General features: G+C 44.6%; 2 protein-coding genes across 2 annotated transcripts in view; one reads left to right on the top strand and one right to left on the bottom strand.

The window, feature by feature from the left end:
• The window catches only part of LOC119455719 (protein timeless homolog), a 317,713-nt gene that overhangs the window by 243,034 nt on the left and 54,198 nt on the right, over positions 1 to 20,481 (bottom strand). The gene's annotated exons all lie outside the window — the stretch shown is intronic.
• Positions 5,889 to 17,035, top strand: LOC119455720 (slit homolog 2 protein). The gene is made up of 2 exons (XM_037717146.2): positions 5,889 to 6,822; positions 13,836 to 17,035. The coding sequence occupies exons 1-2, from the start codon at positions 6,328 to 6,330 to the stop codon at positions 16,005 to 16,007; spliced, it is 2,667 nt and encodes an 888-aa protein (XP_037573074.1). The 5' UTR covers positions 5,889 to 6,327; the 3' UTR covers positions 16,008 to 17,035.

Raw genomic sequence — 20,481 nt, 5'->3', positions numbered from 1 at the left:
TTGGCCGCGCGCGCCGTTAAGAGGCGGAGGAGTGGGAGACAGTAGGAAGAGGGCCGCCGCCTTCCCCGCCCGCCCTGCCAACAAGTGCAGACCCACCTCGGTGCCAAACCTCCGTGCTGTGTTAGGCGTCGCGAGATAATTTGCCTGGCAGCCGGGCGAGCGCCAGGCACGTCTTGATTAAACGCGAAAAGCCTTCGGCCTGATTACCTTCTCTCTTTCCTTTCCGCCCTAATTAAGCCCGCGCGGTACGCTGGATATCTGCATACGACGACGACGTTACACTTACTATTACGTTCCTTCTTTATCGCGGCGTTCTATTTTTTGTTCACGATGCCCGAAACTCTCTCCCTCCCCATTTGCCTTTACTATATACCTAGTTATTACTGCGCATATATAAATATACCTTACGATGGAAAGAATAAAAGCAAGAAACACTGCATTTTTTTTTTTCATTTCTAAGATGGCGTGTGGTGCCACAGCTGCGTTTGTAATTGAAGGACGAAAAATCTCTCGTCGCATGCTCAACTATTCGTGGTAGGGCTTACAGAAATTCCGGCAGTGATGAAGCTTAGGGGGCAGTGCGACGTCAGCCAGCGACTACAGCAGTTGGCATAAACAGTAAACTTCGCGAGAAAAGGAGAGAAAGAGAAAGAAAATTGAATAACGGTGGCTCAGGAAAGACAGTGTCCGCAAGGAAAAAAAGCAGGCACCGAAAACGCGCGTGGTTAGAGTGGTCAAATACGACGCAAGCGCTGTATATTTAGCGTGAGCCAGCGCGCGCCCTTGTTCCCTCCCACCGCAATCCCAGCGGGTGTAAACCCCACTACGCGAGACACGAAAAAAAAAAAAAAAACGAAAAAAATGAAAAAAAAAAAAAAACGGGCAATGCAGGACGGGAACAGCCGGCCATTCGAGTACAGGGCGCGAGCACATTCCGCGGTAAGGCATTTTTTTTTTTTTTTATTCCCACGAACTTTAGTGCACTGTTAATGTATACCCGGAACAAACAGCGACGGGCCACGATATGTACGGACAGACACCGCATCGTGCTTACGACGGTGCAAGGCATGTCTTCTGTATATCGCGGCATTCCGCTGTTTGCTCCTCCGGGCAGAAAATTAGTAACGTGGAGCGTTTGCGGAGTGTTATTACGACGCATAAAAGCATCCCGGCAACATCGACCAGCGTAGTGCTTGCAAAACCGCACCGCAATGTTCAGCTAACGGTTCTCACGGGTCCTCTCTCTTTCACACACACACACGCACGCACATGAGAACAAAAGTGGGTATGCACAAACACTGAAATAATTGAAAGCACTACAACCCCTTGGAATAGTGCTTCTACGATTACTGTTTATGCAAATGATAACAAAGATGATAACATCTAAGTTATCAGAAGTAGTAGTATAAGTAATATTACTACTAATGGTGAAATTTCAGTGGTGTTGCAGCAGAGCTAATTTATTACTGTACGTTAGTGTCAATGAATGCCGAACAACGGAGTGGAAACAACGGAATTATTGGTAAATCACGTTGACACAGAAAACAAACGGAATATATATATATATATATATATATATATATATATATATATATATATTACAGCTTGGAAAGATCGCGCAGCCTTAGTCAGAAAGCAAGTTAAAATCACTGCACTTTAACATGGTTTTAGACTTTAAAGCCGGCTTACCCGCAACATTACCCTCCGCGCGGCAATGCCAACTTTGCAAAACACACGTTCGGGCGCAACGCCGTGAGAACTCGCGTGCAATCCGGCGGTGGAAAAAGGAAGAACCTTTCACGCCATCAAAGACGGTCTAGAGTCCAAAGCAAAACTCCCCTTCCACCCCTCTTCTCCCTCACCTTAAAAAAAAAATTAAAAAGAACTTTTTTTTTGCATCGCCGTTACCGCTTTCATACCATTACACGGGAGCCGCGCAAGTCCACCCAAAAATGTAGCCGAAGTGGAATGAATACGACGTTCCAAAGCAGGGCTGCACTCTTTGACTTGGCTGGACACCAAAAGCAGAATACGGCGCAAACAATGACAGAGGCAAATAGATGCATGAAAAGGCTCGAGCAGGCCCTGTTCTTGTTATGTTTTCTCTGGTGTCCTTGATCTCTGCTTACACAAAGTTCTTTCTTGAACGAAACGTTACAACTCGCTAAAAATGTATTGAAGGATGAGCTGGGTATGGGAACTATCCATGGACAGTTCAAGATCAAAGAATAGCCCGGGGTATGCAGAAATCGTTATATGCGCAGTGTCAAGAGACTTCCGGCGAGGCACCAACTAATAAGGCTTGATAGAAGGCATAAAGTGGTGGCCACTTTGGGCACCATAGTAATGAACTGAACCTAGGCTGCGTATTCAGACATGCCTTGATATGTAGCAGTGTTGCTTTGCGCATTGTGGTATGGGTTACAGTGTGGTTTTCATGAAAGCAGTAGCTCACTATTCTATCAATTTCCTTTTTATACAACATCAGTGCTTGAAAGACAGGCAAAAAGCAACACATACACTCGTTTTATTGATACTGCAGGAAAGTTTTAGATCAGTCTTACCACAGGTGAACTTGTTACAAAGCAAGTGGCGCTTAAGACGAATAAAACATCTTTTTAGATGTGTAAGCATTCCTATGCCTACCCAACGAGGAAACCTGTCCACCAGCACATCTGTCATGTAAGACGAATCACTATAAAGAAAATAATGTATACGAGGTATGTTCAAAAAGAAACCGAACTTTTGCTATAACACCTTTACTGCTTATGGTACAACATTTTAAGTGCTGTCCCCTTCAAAGTAGTCCCCTCTACTGGCAATGCACTCTTCCCATCTTTTCTCCCATTTTTGGGAAGCCTCCTGTAACGCACTTTCTGGAATGGCGCGCAGGTCTCTTCTCGCATTGTCCTTGATCTCCTCTACGGTTTGGAAACGACGTCCTTTCAAGGTGGTTTTCAGCGTGGGGAATAGAAAAAAGTCTGCTGGGGCTAGGTCCGGAGAATATGGAGGGTAGGGCACAACAGGAGTGTGGTGTTTCGCTAAGTAGCTGTGGACAAGGAGCGATGCATGAGGCGGGGCATTGTCATGATGCAACATCTAAGCCTCATTTTCCCACAATTCAGGCCTCTTACTGCGCACAGACTCTCTCAAATGTGCTAGGAATCCCTGGTAAACTTCTTTGTTTACCGTCTGACCATGTGGCACAAATTCCCGATGGATGATGCCTTTGCAGTCAAAAAACACAACCAACATCACCTTCATTTTTGACCGACTCATGCATGTTTTTTTTGGACGAGGAGAACCTTTGGCCACCCACTGCAATGACTGCACTTTCGTTTCAACATCATAGCCATAAGCCCATGTCTCATCGCCTGTTATGATGTTCTTAAGAAAGTTTTCATCGTCATTGGCAGCGGCAAGCAGTTCCTGGCCGATTTCAACACGGGTCTGCTTCTGTTCGTCAGTCAACAAATTCGGCATGAATTTTGCACTGACATGACGCATCCCAAGTTTGTCACTCAAAATTTCATGACATGATCCTACGCTGATACCCACTTTGTCAGCAACTTCTCGAACAGTCAAACGATGATTTCCACGAATCACAGTTCGAACACTCTCGACGTGGTACATCATGTGTGGATGTGGAAGGTCGTCCAGGCTTGGGATCGTCACCGACCGACATTCTTCAGTCTTCAAAACGCTTGAACCAATCATAGCACTGCGTGCAACTCATACAGTCCTCCCCGTGTGCTTGGCTAAGCAACTGAAATGCATTTGTGAAAGTTTTCTCAAGTTTGTAGCAGAACTTCAAACACACACGCTGTTCTTCCAATTCCTTCATTGTCACTTTGGCACCAATCCGAAGAACAGCTTGTTCATGTGCTCATTTCAGCGGCTGTAGCTCACCAACTAACGGTCAGATCAAAACGCGGCAAATGGTAGGCTGTTGTCTGAACTTGCCGCTACATGCGCTCAGTAGCCGCAGCGCGCTCCCTCTGCCGGTTGGCGCGCTATTTCAAAAGTTCGGTTTCTTTTTAACACACCTCATAAAACAAAACCCATTCGAAAGGAAAAACATTGGCGGTGGTGAGTTTCGAATCTATGACCCTACACTCAGAAGCCGAGTGTCTTACCCACTGGACTAAACACCCACGCTTGCCGCAGGTGAATATATCTGAACCATATGAATGTGTTGTACCGGCGGTACAAAACCAATGTCAAAGGAGAACAGTTTCTATGAAGGCTTTGTGAAAAGTTTGGTGATGGCGGAATACAAGCCATCTCTAGGAGCACTATAGACACCAGGAAAATTCCGATTTTGTGAAAATTTAACACCAAACACGCCTCATCCCTGATGCCTTTCGGTGATCACGGGATGTGCCTTCCGCTGGCATGTTACTTCACCGACCGAAATGCCACCGATATCTGAGGGCTCATGCACTTCGTGTCACACAAAACAGACAGATAAGCAGTCACTGAGTTAATAAAGAGTGATGAGGGGTTGTATGGGTCTCATCACAGTTATAGTGGTTTGACGCGGATGGATAGGGTGCTAAAGAGCGATAAGGGCTTATAATGGTCGGAGGAATTCTGATAAGGTTAATAAGTGTGGATAAGGGTCGGATCAAGTCCGATAAGATTGATAAGGGCTGATAAGAGTTGATAGAGTCGGATCATGTCCAATAAGGTTGATAAGGAGAGATAAGGGTTGATAAGAATCGGATTGATTGCGATAAGGTTGATAACAACCAAAATGGATTGATAAGGCTTTGATCGAGTCCGATAAGGGTCGGATCTAGTCCAATAAGGTTGACAACCGATAAGGGTTGATATTTCTGGAAAGATTGATAATGACACCGGGCTGCATGGAGATGAGCAAGTGGCACAATGCTTATGCATACTTGAGAATTCCCAGAGGAGTTCCTGCGTGTATTTTTAACAAATATTAAGAAACTGTGTACATCTGCAACAGCAGTTGTTCCCCATGCATATGAGCCAAGGCAAAATAAAGCCTAGTGTAAGAACTAGTATTTTCAGAGCTTTTCTGAGAAACAAATAGATGAAAAATATAACGAAAGAGCACTGTATGCTATGTGTCAAAGCAATGAGCTGGAATCACAACAAGTTCACACAGCAATGTGCACACCAATATGTCAAACAGAAAACACCATAGAAGACAACCTATAGCTTTCAATAAAATGGTATCAGGGAAAACAAACTGTGCAGAATCAAAACATGCATGCTGTTATTGACCAATGTTTCTGGCACATTTTATTTCTACAGCATCTGGACTTTCCACACAGATGCATTTCATACATCATTGATTAAAAGTTGGAAACAGCTGGAGTATGTAGTGGTGCAGCATGCACCACTGTAGTATACAAACTTCACCACATGTCTAGCTTTTGGGCCTGTAAATATATTGGCATTGTAGCATCTAGCAAGCACAAAAGTAGTGTAGATTCCATGAAGCAAGATACAGCAGTGCAAAAGATTTTAACATGCAAATAGAATGTGTACATGATGTCACAGGTTCGTTTCCTTTTGTGTCCTTGCAGCCAATTTTGCTGGGTGAAATGGAACGACATAGGCCCTGGACAAGCATCCCAAGCTACACTGGCAAGTACTGATTAGACGTTATGAAAAATCCTGAAATGGGGCAAAATGCACGTGCAAGTAATGAAACAGTATCAAGCCAGAAAACATATGAAAGGCAGACAGGCAAAAAACAATGCCACCTTGACAGCCCAGCCATAATCATCCTGTATTTTCGAATGGTCTTTGCCAATATGATGTATAATGAATTTAAAAATGGGCCTTTCTTGTCTTGCTAGCCAGGAAATCATCTGGAACTATTGCTACGCTTTTTTTTTTTTTCAGGGTAACTGCGGCTCCCTGGTGCTTCCTATCATCTACACAGACACACCTGGCTTTAGAGGCAACAAAGGAAAGGAGAGTTCCCCATCAGGATCCATTTGACATGTGAAGGCCATTTCACAAGCAAAACCAGTAGGCAATGTGAAGACTGCATGTGTAAATCAAGTCTTGGGCCTGCAACCTCCTGCTAGAGCACCCTCCCACCAGAAGCAAAGTGTAACATAATAGAAAAGAAAAACACACCACTGAGTTGGACATAGTTACCGGGCCCACATTTTTTCATGCCACACAACTTGTAAATGAGCAAGAAGATGCAGGCACATTTCCGTAAGCAAATGCGCCATGAAAGGATGTCCTGACGGGTGATAGAGTGCAAAGATCACAAAGAAAAAGCACAAGAGAAGTCTGCTGCTTTCCACCCAGTAGTTTTCCTAAGCAAACAGAAGAATGAGCAGCAGAAAAAGAAGTTCGGCCACAAGCATGCCACTCATGCAAGTTATTAAAGTCACCATCAAGCAAAGAGGCATCGTCATCCTGCTTATTGTCTCCTGCCTCTTGAAAGTGACAAGTGCAGAGTGTCCTAGCGCCTGTTTCTGTGACAGTGAAAGCCAGTACGTCAGCTGCGTTGGGGACAGCACTTCACAAGCACCACAGGACCTGCCCAGATCAAGCGAGAGGCTGGAACTGCGCAACTTTGCAGTAGACGTGCTCGCGCAGCACCTACTCAGCGGGGTGCCAGCTCTCAAAGAACTGAAGCTGCAGCAAAGTCGAACGAGAGCAGTCGAAGATGGTGCTTTGGCCGAGCTGGCTCTGTTGCAACGACTGGACCTGAGCCAAAACTTACTGGAGAATCTGACATCGGGAACGTTTAAGGGACTACAGCAACTGAAGTACCTTGACTTGTCTTCAAATCAACTGGCACACATAGACGGTGCCTTTTCAGTAAGTATCGCAGACGTAATACCTTTCCTAAAACAACTTATAATACTCTGGCTTTCTACAAGTTACTTGTGCGAATTGCCCATGAACAATATAAACAATCTTTGCTAAACACATTCCCTAGCAAAGCTGACAACAGCAAGGAGCAACAAGGGCAAAATACCAAAAAGCAGTGAATCTGAGATCTTGACTTACTTTTCAGGAGTAGTTTATTTCTTGTATACTACAGACATGTACAGCCTATTGCAAAAGAAGTAAAGGCCAGCAAGCTGTTGTTGGCAATGGCTGGATGGCTTTAGCGTTTTTGCTATAGGCTGTACAATAGGTAGCACCAGCCCTTGTGTTAAAGGGAACCTGAAATGATTTTGATAATTTTGTACAAACGTAGTGAGTCGTTAGGGTAGGTCCTTCTGATCATCAAGTGACATATTTAAGCACTCTGCATAAATTGCATAACTTATTATAAGGTTTAAATAATGTGTATCACTACTGACTGCAGCGGTGCCACTACCCCGAGTTTTTAGCCATCCCATTAACATTTACATAGCGGGTGCGTGTGACGCAAGTCAGGCAAGCTATTGGATTGGCTGCTTATGTTGCGTCATGTACCATTTTTCCAATTTTATGGTGAACAAATGCTGTTCATAATAGTTGGAATGTTGGTTAACTTGCTTCTATAAAACAAAAAATAAAAAAAGAACACCCAATGACAATTTATCACTTCACTAAACACTTCCGGAAGAAATTTACAGAAGAATAAAATTGGGTTGAAGTGCATACTGCAGGCATTGCCAAATCCTAACTGGGAGCTTACCACTGTCGTTGAAAAGAAAAGTGTACAATCATTGCATTCTACCGGTGCTAACATAGGGGCAGAAACTTGGAGGTTAACAAAGAAGCTTGAGAACAAGTTAAGGACCGCACAAAGAGCGATGGAACGAAAAACCTTAGGACTAACGTTAAGAGACAGGAAGAGAGCGGTGTGGATCAGAGAACAAATGGATGAGGATAGCCGATATTCTAGTTGACATTAAGCGGAAGAAATGGAGCTGGGCAGGCCATGTAATGCGTAGGATGGATAACCGGTGGACCATTAGGGTTACAGAATGCATACCAAGAGAAGGGAAGCGCAGTCGAGGTCGGCAGAAAACCAGATGGGATGATGAAGTTAGGAAATTTGCAGGCGCAAGTTGGAATGCGCTGGCGCAAGACAGTGGTAATTGGAGATCGCAGGGAGAGGCCTTCGTCCTGCAGTGGACATAAGATAGGATGATGATGATGATGAAACACTTCCGGAACAAAGCAAGTGTCATCTGCTTGTGTTACAACATGCTCCATGTTAACGCGAACTGCGCGGTCAGTGTTGGTCTCAAGGTTTCGTCTTGCAAGGACCATGAATTACCCTTGTTGCATCGTAGGCTGCAAACCTAGCGATTTGTGACATGTCAAGCTGCAACATGTCAAGCGGAGTGGCTGCAGCACATCAGGCTGTCGTTATCGGATCAGTGCCAGGATCTACGCATAAGCGGCCATCACTTCATGCCGGAGGATTACTACCAGAGTTTTAGCGTGTCCGGTACTCCGTTAAACACAGTTGGACTGGGCATGTTGCCACAAATGTGAGTGGCCTGCAGTCTGCAGCCCTGCACCCAATGCATGGTACACGGACGTTTTTGGATTTTGCCCCAATCGAAATGCGGTCATCATGGTCAGGTACAGTAATATTACCTCTGCGATTGCCTGGTTAAGCTCTGCGCCACCAGGTGGTTGCGCCGTGCAGGCAGCTCTGGTAACTCTCATTTACGCCAAAAGTCCCTCCATCACAGCGGTAGTAGTGTGAAGGGGCTTCAGTTTACGCCTACACCCATTTGTCAAAATGCCTAGCTGGCCTGCATTTACCGGAATACCAGATACACTTAGTGCTGTGAGAGAACTATCACAACACGCACTGCTTGGATAGCTCTTGCTGGGGGTCAACGGCCAAGTGGCTAGCAGAAAGGTTGGAGAGGCTTCGCACGCTAGCTCCCAGACACTGGAAGTAGATGACACAACATCCCATCATGAAGCAGAGCCAGTGAAGGCGGAGCTTAGCCTTGATCGCTTGGCAAACGAGTTGAGGAGAAAAAGTATGGCTAATGAGCAGGGTAACTTTTAGTCATCTGTAGCACTTAAATTGTGGTACAAATGTATTACTGTAGCTGTACCCTACATGTCTCCAAAATACTTCCAAACCATTTCAGGGACCCTTTAATATTAAGTTTTTGGGTGATTAGATTGATTCCTCTTTTTTTTGCATGTTTACCAATGACAAAGACAACAGCATGCTGGCAACCTTTCCGCAAACAAATCATAAGCATTTTATTGACAGTATAGGCCGTAAAGTAAAGTCCCAGTGACTTTGCACTTTGAACCTGCCGACCTTATGAAATAAATGGCTTTTCTGTCTTCGGATCTTGGCAAAACGTCATCCAGCTGATAATACCAACAAAAAGTGAGCCTGGCACTTTTTCTGCGACTCAAAGAGTGAAGTAAAAACTGTATAGCATTTTCCAACACCAAATGCTTTTCCCACATGCCAAGCGCACCACTACAAGAAGATATGAGAGGGTCGCTGCATTAGAGAAAAAACAGCAGTGGAGATTGATTACAAGCAGCTGCGGAATACAGCTGTCAAGGAGATACGAAAATTGGTTCATACCTCTTTTAAAGGATTTGGTGATAACACGAAAATGACATGTGCTTTCTAAAAGCCAGTGGCTGCTTCGTTGCATTCACAAATACAAGTCCATAAATGTGCAGTTTTTTTATTAATTACAGTTTCACTATAAGGGCGAATCAATAACAGCAATGGCAAGCACGCTAGGCCTGTGATACTGCCCAGCATAAACAGCACCCCAGAAGCTACCAGGCATCATAGGCATATCCAACGCGACGATCAGTTCGTATGTGGCTAGAGTGCATCGTTAGAGCTCCCGTGGCATCGTGCGCTCGGTCATGCACATGTTCAAAGTTGAGCAGCCACAACTTCATCGAGCGGTGACAGTCGTCACCTACTGGGAACGTCATTGCCCTACTGAGTTGGGCAGCAAGATACTTCCAAGTACATACTGCCATCTTTACTACCCATCTAGGTGTTCACAGTGCCGAGCAGATTGTCCACGAAATTACTCAGTGATAAAATAAATGACGGCTAAATATCCTCATTGCAACAAATAAGCGTCATGAAGAGAACAATTCCTTTAATAAAGCAAACCCTTCTAATGTTTCTATGCCTAACTTTCCTAACCATTAAGCAGGCATGCAAAATATGACCACAAAGACACTTTTAAGCACTACCATCTTTTCCACACTTCTGGTGTCCAGGCTGCTGGGCATATTGTCTACGAAATTACTCTGATAAAATAAATTTTAGCTAAATATCCTCATCATAACAAATACGTCTTGAAAAGCAGAATTCCTTTAATAAACTAAACCTTTCTAACCTCTGAACATATTGATTGTTTTTTAACTATTAAAGACGCACGAGCTTCGTTTTGTAGGAAGGCTATGAACAGGCATTTAAAAATGACGTTTGCCATAAACAAGAATGTTTACAAAGCTTACTCATGAAATATTCGTGTAACAGCAGCTGAAATTTAGGTTGTCATTATAAATTGCATAAGTTCGTGTAGCTGCAGCAGATAGCTTAACATAACTGATGGGACTGATTAACTTTGCTCTGAAAAATCGCCCAAGCTACGTTCTTTCGAAACAAGTTCTGCCTTCAACTCGATGCAAACAAATAATCGTAAAAGTATCAGTGTCAGTATGACAACCGTACACAAGCCCTGAAGGTCAGGCATTTTACAATTAAGAGGAAGCTTTAGCTCGGGCCCAACTCCGATGCGGCCTATTCAAATACATGTGAAATGCAGAAACGCTTTTCTGAGATAACCCCTGGACCGATTTTAATGAAATTTTTTGCATTTGAGGGAGAAAGTTAAATTCTAGTGACTGTTTCGATTTAGGGCCTGAATGTGTTTTAATGAATTTTTAAAAATTCGAAAGTCAGAAAATCATAGAAGCACGAAGTTTACAAATTAATAGCTCTGCATTAAGAACAGCTGTCACAGTTCCGTAAACGGCATCCATTAGATCAAAGCGGACAAATGCGATGTCGATTTATATCTTACATGAATTCATTACGTTGTGTACAAGGGTTCTGCAAAAGCTGTATTTCCACATTACTAAATTTTTTTAGGTTCATGTGCAGTATATCAATTTTGTCCAGTTTAGATGTACTATTAGATGCAATGCACGGAATTGGGATATCATTTTTCATTACACAGAGTTGTAAACGTGATAGTTTTGTCTTCTGAAATATACGATTTTTGCCAATTGTTAATTTAAAAAATTGACGACCTAAATCAAAACTTCGAAAACCACCAGATTTAAAGTTTTTCTTTTAAATACAACAAACCTTGTCAAATTCGGCACAGTGATTGCCGAGAAATAGGAATTCTCCTTTCACATGTATTTAGATAGGAGCACCCGAGCTAAACTTCCTCTTAAAGGGGCCCTGAACTACCCCTCGTGCTTGGTCAAATAACATAGTCCGCGGGTAGCATACGCTGCTGCGAACATCTCAGCCAAGTTTTGCTGCCCTACATGGTGCGTGGAGCTCGCAAGCAGAGCGCGAAGTCACCTTTCGCTCAAACGCTCTCGTTTCAACAGAAGCCATGATCCTCACTCTCTTCTGTGTGCTTTATTACGTAATAAAGCACATTCCAATACGCACCTGCTATTGGTCGCTGCGGTCGGCTACATCGTGGCGGCCGCGGGGTGCCGCCCCGATTGCGGCTCGCTGAGGACAACCGCGTTTGGCTTACGTTTAATGCATCGCAGGGATCAAAATCGGAAGTCGTAGCGTCTACATTAACATCCAAAATGAAATTTTAATTGCGTGCCCCACGGTGACATTTCAAAGGCGGAGCGTTGTGGCCCCACCCCACTCCACTGCAGCCTTCGCAGTGCAAGACATTGAGGAAGGAACGGGAGCACAGTGGAGGCCGTGTTTGATTGCCAATAACTCCGCTTCTGCTGAATGCATTGAAGTACTTGTTGTGGCAAAGTATTTCTGAAATAGCCGATTTTCACATCAAATGTCTTTCTCCACTTCGATAAAAAGTGGTGCAGGGCCCCTTTAAGTCATACAAGTTGGCAGTTATGGAAGTTGTTTTATGATTAAAGGGTGCATCAGAACAAGAAAGAGAAACACACACAGAGAACAAATTAAATAAAGGAAGTATACTGTTTGTTAACAAGCAAATAAATTACTGATCCTTCAAACGACAAGAAAATAACCGAAATTCTATTTGCATAAGCCTACTATGGTTGACTCGCGCTACATTGCACCAAGTGAAATCTTATCACAAAATATATATATTACCAAGCATCTCACACCCTTTATTCCATGCAGGCAGCTGTGTAGGTATTCAGTATGTTCAATAGCACAACATAATGCCATAGCTATGTCCATATTCGTATGGTTTTATTTCACTAAGCAGACACAAGGTCGAGAAAAAAGTAGGCAGATTATACCGCCCTTGAACTAGCGTAAGGACGAAATTCAAAGTACTTGATGGAAGCTCAGCGAAAAGTGTCAATATACATTAAACATATCTAAAATCATTATACCAGTGGCTTGTTAGAATGAATGAATGGCAAAGAGCAATGTTATCGACACAGGTGACTGCAGAGATTGGACCCTACCATGAAATTTAGGCTACCGCCGAAAATTCAACACAGCTGTGCCAGTCTTCTGCACAGACTAAGGCTGGGGGTAGCGTTTACGCGCGCATACGTACACCTCATGCGACGCACCGAGTCTCCAGACTGTGAATTGTGCTATGTCAAAGAGACTATAGGTCATGTGCTTTGTGACTGCCCTAAGTACGTGCAAGAGCGTCAAAGGTTGAAGAATGACCTTACGCGTCTCGACAGCCCACCGTTGTCGCAGGACGTTATTTTAGGCCCTTGGCCAGACACTCAATCAAGTTTCAAGGCCATGCAGGCGCTACTGAACTTTTTAAAAAGTACGGGCTTGGACTGTAGGCTTTGAGCATGCCAAAGTGCTTGCCATGTGTTTTACATCCTCCTCCTCTCATCATCGTCACCCATCATGCGCCTCTTTCTTCCCTCTTTCTTTCCCTCTTCCCCTTCCCCCAACGCAGAGTAGCTGGCTGGAGGAATTTACCTCAGGCCGACCTCTCTGCATTTCACATCATTAAACTTATCTCTCTCTCTCTCACGCATACTTGTTAGTTCATTTACATAGTAGCTCCGCAACAGTCAGGGCCCCAGAATGTCCTGGCCACTCGGAGTCAATACTATCCGTGACTACTGGTTTCAAAATGCACAATAAGACATAAGTGCCAAAAAAGTAAAACTCAGGCAGAATTCGGGGCTCACAAGGGCTTAAAATGGTTCCACAATTTAAGAAAAAAATTAGACAACCTGCATCAGCAATCGCCATAAGTTCTCAAAGATTTGAGGGGTGAAGGGTGTGGATAGCGGGAGATGTTGCTGCCTGAGGAATACAAACAAGGCTGGCCTAGCTACAGCCCCATCCAGGCTCTAGAAACCTTCTAATAGATGTGATGTTGTTGCACTCTAGCATTAAGAGCTAACAATTATTTATGAAGCTACAAAGGCAGTCCATTTGCTGTAGGAGACACCACAATGGTAAGAGGCTATGGGGGGCTTTGCATTTATTTTGAGCACTTGGGTTACTATACTGTGTATTTAAATAAATAATAAAAAAGCAATCATTCAAAACCTGGCTCATTTACATGCAATTTTCCAGCCTATGTACTTCCTGCAGCAAAGAGCCACATACAGTGGTTCTAACCCAGAATTGCAAGCCCCAAAATGACCCCTGTTAATTCACTTCAGGTTGCACTAATAAGTTTCCAGTGATTCATTCAATATGCACATTTTAATCTGTGCTCTCATATGCCTTTCCTCTTCCTCATAAGGGCCTGGGAAACCTGGAGCAGCTCAATCTTCACAGCAACCTGCTCACTCAGCTGAACACCTACACATTCACGGGCCTGCACCAGATCCAGTACCTGAACCTGGACTCGAATCTTGTCTCGAGCCTCGAAGTGGGTGCCTTCCAGAACCTGCCAAACCTTGGACATCTCATCCTCAGCAACAACCCACTCACGAGTCTCTCTCGTCTCAACTTTTTTGGCTCACGGCTGCAGTACATCGATGCTTCTCATGTCGGGCTTGAGCGCATACCACAAAGCCTCACTCGTTACGTTCGAGACCTCAGGCTGAGCCGCAACAACATCACTCACATCACTCTTGGTGACCTGGACAGCTATCCACACCTTGGTTTACTTGTGCTGGATGACAACGCCATTGAAGACGTGGAAGATGATGCACTTGGTCGACAAGAGTACCTTGCCAGGCTTTGGCTGAATGGGAACCGGCTCACAAGGGTCCCAATGAACCTGCCGCAGATGCTAGTTGCTCTCTATATAGAGGAGAACTTGATAACTGAACTGCCGGACAACAGCTTTTTTGGACTATCGAAATTGGAGCAGTTGTACTTGCAGAGAAACCAAATCAGGAACATTTCAGAGAGCGCTCTGAGTGATCTTGTCAATCTGAAGACACTTGATCTGCAGGCAAACCTTATACAAGTTTTGCCCAATCACGTTTTCAGCAATCTCAGCAACTTACAGACACTTGACATTTCTCAGAATCTACTACAGTTGCTGGAGCCCGAGTGTTTTCAAGGGTTGGATGCACTGCAGACACTGCAGATGTCCAGAATAGCTAATAAAGTGGAATTCCAAGAATATGTCTTTGATCCACTGAAGGCACTAATCAAGCTCGAAATGTATGACAGCAGTGATCTAGTGGCCGACATAATCAAATCACCAAGAACACTGCACGGCTTGAGAAATGTCCAGGACCTGAATATCATGCACAATAAACTCACACATTTGAGACCTGATTTCCCATCTTTCTTCCCAAAACTGAAGGTTCTCAAAGTGGGAGGCAACACGTTTCACTGTGGAACTGAAGTGCGATGGTTCTCGGAATGGATCAAGACATCGAGCATCCAGTTTTACAGCAGCTACAGCATAAGATGTGCATCACCAGTCACACTACAATTCAAGCCTGTCATGTTGCTAAAGGAGGAAGACTTTGTTGAAATCACTACACAAATCCCATCGACCCCTCAAGGAAGGGGTGCTGCCTTAGTCAAGAGAGTTCCCCTGCTAAATGTTCCTGAACCAATTTCCGCCTCCGAAAGCCTGACAGCAACTGCGACATTCCCGCCTTCAACGCTAAGAAGCATTAACAACAGGAGTAGAAGTTTGGAAGCAGCTGAGCCAACCAAAGCTGGGTCAAGTAACCACACAGGAATTTTTCCAGCTGACAGTGGGACAACTCCTAAGAGCACTGAAGACTTCTTTAAAACACCACAGAGACAAGAAGCATTAAACATCACTGCCCAAATGGGTGGCAACCTGAAAGCAAGCAATGGGAGCTCAATAGCTCACCTTGCAAATAATGTGACATTTGCGACAGATGGAACCATTACTGACAGCATGAGCGATGTGACTATGCCTACAGTGATAGGCGAGCAGACCATGACAACAACAATTGTGAATTCAATCTGGCAACTACCAACGGCTGAAACAGCTGTTCCAGCTCTAACAACCACACAAGATAACCATACTTCCTTGTCCTTCAATGCACCTCAAAGCCTGCTGCTTGCACCACCTGTGGCTGAAAAACAACAGCAGGAGCCAAGCACCGAAGGGAACTCTACAATTGCTTCGAGAGTCATTACTGGTTGCAGCTTTCTGCTGTTCGTCGCTCTCGCAACCACAGTGTTTCTACTGCAGACGCGTCACAACTGTATGGGCTGCCGTGAACGTTATGCTCGCATCCAGCGAAGCAGCAGCATCTCCTACCGTCCTCAGCATGACGAGGTGAACATCTTGACAGTTTCGGAAGGCACGGTTGATGCAAGGACTAGTGTGCAGCGCGGTATTAAAAACAAGCTCTACTTCGCAGTCGAGGGTGGAGGTCCTCACGACATGTCCAACGAGCCTCACTTGCAAGAGCTGATTCCTCGCTCCCTGAGTGACAGTGAGTGGTGCAGTGGTCACGTGTGTATATAAACTAGGGCGTCTACTGCTACGTGGTATTTGTGCCCTTCAGTGACCGCAAAAAAAAGTGACTACTGATGGCCACAGAGACCAAAGGCATGTGCTTTGTGACAGCAGCCTTCAATCCTGTGCCAAAAAGATATAGATATCTCACACAGCCAAGACATTTAACTTCTTGAAAAACTGTTGAGACACACCAGCAGCATGGGCATGACAGGGACAATAGTGGTTACATGTTAAAAGCTGACCTCCAGCTTTTTAAAATTTGTGTGCATGTGTGTGCAGAAAGAGCTTGATGGTATCAAAATTACACGAGGCAGAGACCCTCAAGGTTGCCTGAAGCGAGCTACTGAATCGGGCTTGTAATGACTGTGAGGGTGAGCATACATAAACACAAAGCCAGTATTTTTGTAAAAGAGGAGAATTATTTGGCAGCATGGTATATTACAATGCTCCTGTCTACTCGTTTCCTTCTATCATGCAGCGAATGTTTATACATGTTGAATAAAGTGTCTATGCGAAGCTTTCGTATCATTAAAATATCGCAAGAGAAACACAAATTCAAAAACAAGTCTGCTTCCTTCGATACTGACACCATAGTGAACAAAACTTATAAATTTAAATCTACTCATATTTACCACACCATAACTCTTCACAAATTATCTTTTCCAAATGAATCAAGTTAGTTTAGGAACAGTGAACAGATACTTACTTCAAATGAACACTAAAGAGATACAATATACAACCTCTAAAGGCTATTTGCAAAAGTTCTCACATGGTGAAGCAGCTATTTAGAATTGAACTCATGCTGACTGAACACAACATTGTCCCTTCGCAACAAGCCACAACCATGACCACAAACAAAATTTGTCTACTTACAGTGGGTTAGTGTGCAGAAGTGCAAAAGAGACCACTTCTCTGTGTCCAAAGTAAAATTGCCCACAACCTTAAAGTGTACAGTCGAACACCTCTCCAAAGAACACCCCTACATGAAATGGCCTGTACAACGAAGGATTCCTTATGTCCTGGCAATACTTCTTTTATTCAAGTGTATCTTACAGGGAAGACGACACAATAAATTTGCCTGCATAATGAAGGAATTTATGCATCCTTGACAGCTGATTTGTTGGTTTACAATGAACACAAGTACCTGTGCCAGCACTGAACCCTGCAGCCACCACTGAGATGTGGTGCACATGGGAAGCGGCAGTCAACACGTAAAAAAACAAAACATGTGGGAAAGTTCAGACTTGCAGTAGCTATGATTGCCCCCACCCCAACGACATAATACCTACTATAATAAATGTTTGGCCGCACAGATGAACACTTTGACGAGTGGCACTAGCATGCCGTGAACCTGGATGCCATAATGCTAGCTGTAGTTGTACATTATGCCAGACGAAGAGTGGAAATAAAAATCATCAGATTCTTTCACTAAGTATACTTTGAATTCATGCAAATAACTGTTCTCTTTTGCTGAACATGCCTAGGCTGTTAAAGTGCAATCTTTAAGATGAAGTGGCTTTTACAAGGAAAGACTTTAGAGTCCCAAGCACTTCATCATCAAGGCATTTTACTGTATTGTGCTTTGTTGCACATGCTGTATTTCCGCGTCTAAACAACATCTTATTAAAAAGTAGCGAACAAGAGCTGCACTAGCTCATGCAGTACAGTTGAAAGATCTCATTTGTATATGGACACACACATGCAAAAAAAGATCAAGGGCGCACAATAAACATGTTGCTTTGCGTGTGTGATTTTTCACTAAGGACAGCTAATCAGCATCTATAACAGAGCTTCTACAACAGGTAAGTGTGACCATACATTCCTCTGTGTCCTCATAAAAAAGACTTCAGTCGTGTCCACGTGTAGAAAAAAACTCTCATTGACCGTATGCTGTATGTGCGAGTGAAAGCACGCAAGGGACACGCACTTTCACGGGGAGCGAACACATGGCAGAGAGCAAATGCTGTTAAGGGCTCAGTCTTTGATGGTCGTGCCCGCATGTAGAAAAGAAATTGGCTGTGGCTTAACTCAGTTATGCCTGGATATGCGTAGCAAGAGGTACGGTTAATGTTATTGTTTAGCTTGATTTTCTGTACGGTTACATCTCTATCATTTGGCTTCGTACGTCTGAGTGTTTAGGTTTGGTTGTTACCTCTCGTTAAGTTAAGGTTACATTAAAGACGAGACATTTATTTAAAGTGTAATGCATTTATTTTGAAAGTCTTAATCTTGTTCTTTCTGAATTGCCAGAAAGACGGCCTAATGGTCGGTGAAGTAGCAGGCAGCTGTCTCAATGGCTCCAACACAGTACTTTGAGGCCAAGGTACTCTGGTAAACCAGGTTGATTGTGGTTCCCCATTGTGTAGTCTGCATGTTAGGGTCACTGGCCAGTTCCAGGTTGAACTTATCTTTAAGTGGAACGTTAAGCGAGTCCGGGGTCCGGTTAAAATCTCGTGCCACGACACACAGTTCCTCGGCAATTGCACGCTTGGGGATACAGGTGGCCACTCCTTCAATGGTTTCCTGGATGGAGTTGCTTGGTGACACAACAACAGCCAGACCGGTTTCTACCAGCCGGATGGCACATGCTTCACCGTTGGCAACTGCTACGGTAGGCAACGGAGTGGCAGCGATTCCTTCCTTAACGTAGACGCAGACTCCAACGAATCCCACCGAGCCACCCCTTCTATATATACGATGCAACGCCAGCTCCTCCAGCGATGCAACGCCGGCTCCTCCGGCAATGCAACGCCGACGCAACGCCGGCGGTTGCTAGGTAACGGCTCAGCTCGCGGTTTCACCGGCTCCTACTCTGACATCATGCCAGATGGCGCGGCGAGCTGGGGCTGTTGCTAGGCAACGCCTCAGCTCGCAGTGTGGCCACCAGCCACAGTGAAACGGTGAGAATAAGGCCAATGTAGCTCTCGCTACAAAACTTTCATTGGCCGTATGCTGTATGTGCGAGTGAAAACACTGTGAGGGATGGGCGCTTTCATGGGGAGCGAACGCATGGTGGAGAGCAAACGTGACTTCTTCCATCGTGCGAAAGGCTGTGGGGGGACAGGGGGGAGGGAGGGGACCAGCACCAGCAACGCGCAAAACTGTTGTTGATGGCGACGGCATTTTGCCCGCGTTCGCACCGAACGAGCGCGGCGTTGGTGACGTGTTTATGAAAAATGTGGCAACCTTAACCGTACACCCTATGGCGGTGTATCATAGCAACCATAAGGCCATGGTCACTAAATAAATGAAAACCACCGGATTATATATATTTCTCATTCTTTAATAGTTCAAATAACCAACTACACCATCACATCTTAAGAGTCATAATTGGAAATACATAATTCCCAACATAGTACAGCTTCGCTGGTATTCCATCTCCACCCCAGTGGAAGGGCTGACAGTTTTTTTTTTTTCTGCTTTATGCGACATTAGTGATGGTGTTACAGTAGGAATGACAATGCCTAGATTCCACTCATCGGATGATCGTTTAAGACACTGAGCTCCCACACACACACACACTCTCTTTCATCCAGTACTAGAAAACGGGTAAGTTGAGGTTGTTAATGGATCCCGCCCATCCTGTCACCACTCCTTCATTGCAATATATATATCAGGTGCCAGCCTCAAAGCGTTATCATATTGACGCTGCAGAAAAATGAAATATCTTAAAGAAGTGATAGGCAGGGCACTGCTGTCGGTGCCACTCCAGCTGTGAGAAGCTGAAGCGTTGAGCGGGAATCGGGAAAATACACATTGCACTCATTATACCACCGTTCATATTAGATCTTTCTCACAAATTTTGGGGGGAGTATGTAGAACATTCCTTGAAAGTAGGGGTGTGCGAATACTCGAATATACAAATATGAATCGAATTCTAACTTCTCGAATAGTCCGATAATCGAATCTTAAGTATTCGGTTACTCGAATATTCGTCACATTCGGCGAGCCTAGTTGGCGGGTAATATGCGAAACACACTCTAAATACACAAAGTTTGAATGCCACGAACCTGATAGCACGCAGATTTAATTGTGGTCGTCACACAGCCGAACTGTGAAACTGAACTAAAAACGCCTTTTGTTTGCGCCGCTCGCACAGGCTGCACCATGTTTCATTTCCTTCACAAGCACGAGTTGCATACAGTCGCCGACGGATATTTTGGACTCCGAAAATTCGGACTTGTTGGATATTCCGGACTTCATAAATGCACCTTTCGGGTTCCCATAGAGCTAATGCAGTTTCGCGACGGATTTTTCTGACGAATTTAGGCACCCAAGTTCGATTTTCCAGACTAAATAGCTCGTTCCGAGCCACGCTACCCGTTCTTGGAGGACGCCATGTTGGAATTTCGCCGACTTGACTAGGCTTGGCTTTTAGTGGCCCCCTCTATGGCCTCCAAAATTGGGACACGCACGCGCGCGCCATTCTCTCGCCTCTGAGGCCACGTGCGAAAACGGGGCTCGTTTCTTCGACCTCCAT

Source organism: Dermacentor silvarum, chromosome 6 (assembly GCF_013339745.2).
Source record: "Dermacentor silvarum isolate Dsil-2018 chromosome 6, BIME_Dsil_1.4, whole genome shotgun sequence".
Lineage (NCBI taxonomy): Eukaryota > Metazoa > Arthropoda > Arachnida > Ixodida > Ixodidae > Dermacentor > Dermacentor silvarum.
The sequence above is the reverse complement of the archived record's forward strand: the minus strand, read 5'-3'. Positions and strand labels throughout refer to the sequence as shown.

Excerpts from the sequence above, each read along its gene's own strand:
- LOC119455720 (XM_037717146.2), top strand. The coding sequence starts at position 6,328 with ATGAGCAGCAGAAAAAGAAGTTCGGCCACAAGCATGCCACTCATGCAA. Across the intron at positions 6,823-13,835 it reads ACATAGACGGTGCCTTTTCA|GGCCTGGGAAACCTGGAGCA; the intron begins GTAAGTATCGCA and ends CTTCCTCATAAG.